This window comes from Dendrobium catenatum, unplaced genomic scaffold, assembly GCF_001605985.2.
Source record: "Dendrobium catenatum unplaced genomic scaffold, ASM160598v2 original_scaffold_71536, whole genome shotgun sequence".
In the NCBI taxonomy this organism is placed as follows: domain Eukaryota; kingdom Viridiplantae; phylum Streptophyta; class Magnoliopsida; order Asparagales; family Orchidaceae; genus Dendrobium; species Dendrobium catenatum.
The window spans coordinates 369,915-370,528 of NW_021389983.1; the positions used below are offsets into that span (position 1 = coordinate 369,915).

At 30.1% G+C, this 614-nt stretch overlaps 1 protein-coding gene across 1 annotated transcript in view; it reads right to left on the reverse strand.

The window, feature by feature from the left end:
• Positions 1-454: 454 nt before the first annotated feature.
• The window catches only part of LOC110108945 (guanine nucleotide-binding protein subunit beta-like protein A), a 1,276-nt gene continuing 1,116 nt past the window's right edge, over positions 455-614 (reverse strand). Inside the window, exon 2 of the mRNA XM_028691804.1 lies at positions 455-462. Within this exon, the coding sequence (XP_028547637.1) occupies positions 455-462 (8 nt within the window). The remainder of the gene's footprint in view (positions 463-614) is intronic.

Below are 614 nucleotides of genomic sequence, written 5' to 3' on the forward strand. Positions count from 1 at the left end.
GTAGTATCTTATTAGATTAATATTTTCTTCTGATGTATCAGATTATTCATGTTATGAGGCTATCTTGTCTTGATTTTTGCTCCTGTTACTTACGACTCATGGATCAATCTCTATCTTCTTATGACCCCAAGTAGTGAACTCCTTATGCATCAACAATCAATGTATTTTATTATAATACTGTCTTTATTAAATTAATCATCTTATCATCATCAATCTAATCAATTGGTCAATTATATTTTAGATCAGTTACACATATTTAGTATTATCGATTATTTTTCTTGTGTACAGTTATATTCAGATGAAGTGTACTTGATCTTGATGCTTGCTCTTGGCCTATGACTCGTCGATCGTCTCCCAGCTCCTTAGACTCCTAATCAGTCTGTAAGCTCTTTAATCATTCCCAATCAATAAATTATGTGGATCTTCAAGGTATCAATGTGCGGTGTTAATCATATCATATATCTGAATCAAATTAGTACAATCATTTTTTATTCAATCAATATTTGAATAGCATGTTAATCCGCGATCAATTATTTCGGCCATATCACATTTTAAGTACTATCATTAATCATATATCACGTGTAACATTATTAACTTCAACAATTTCAGTATAA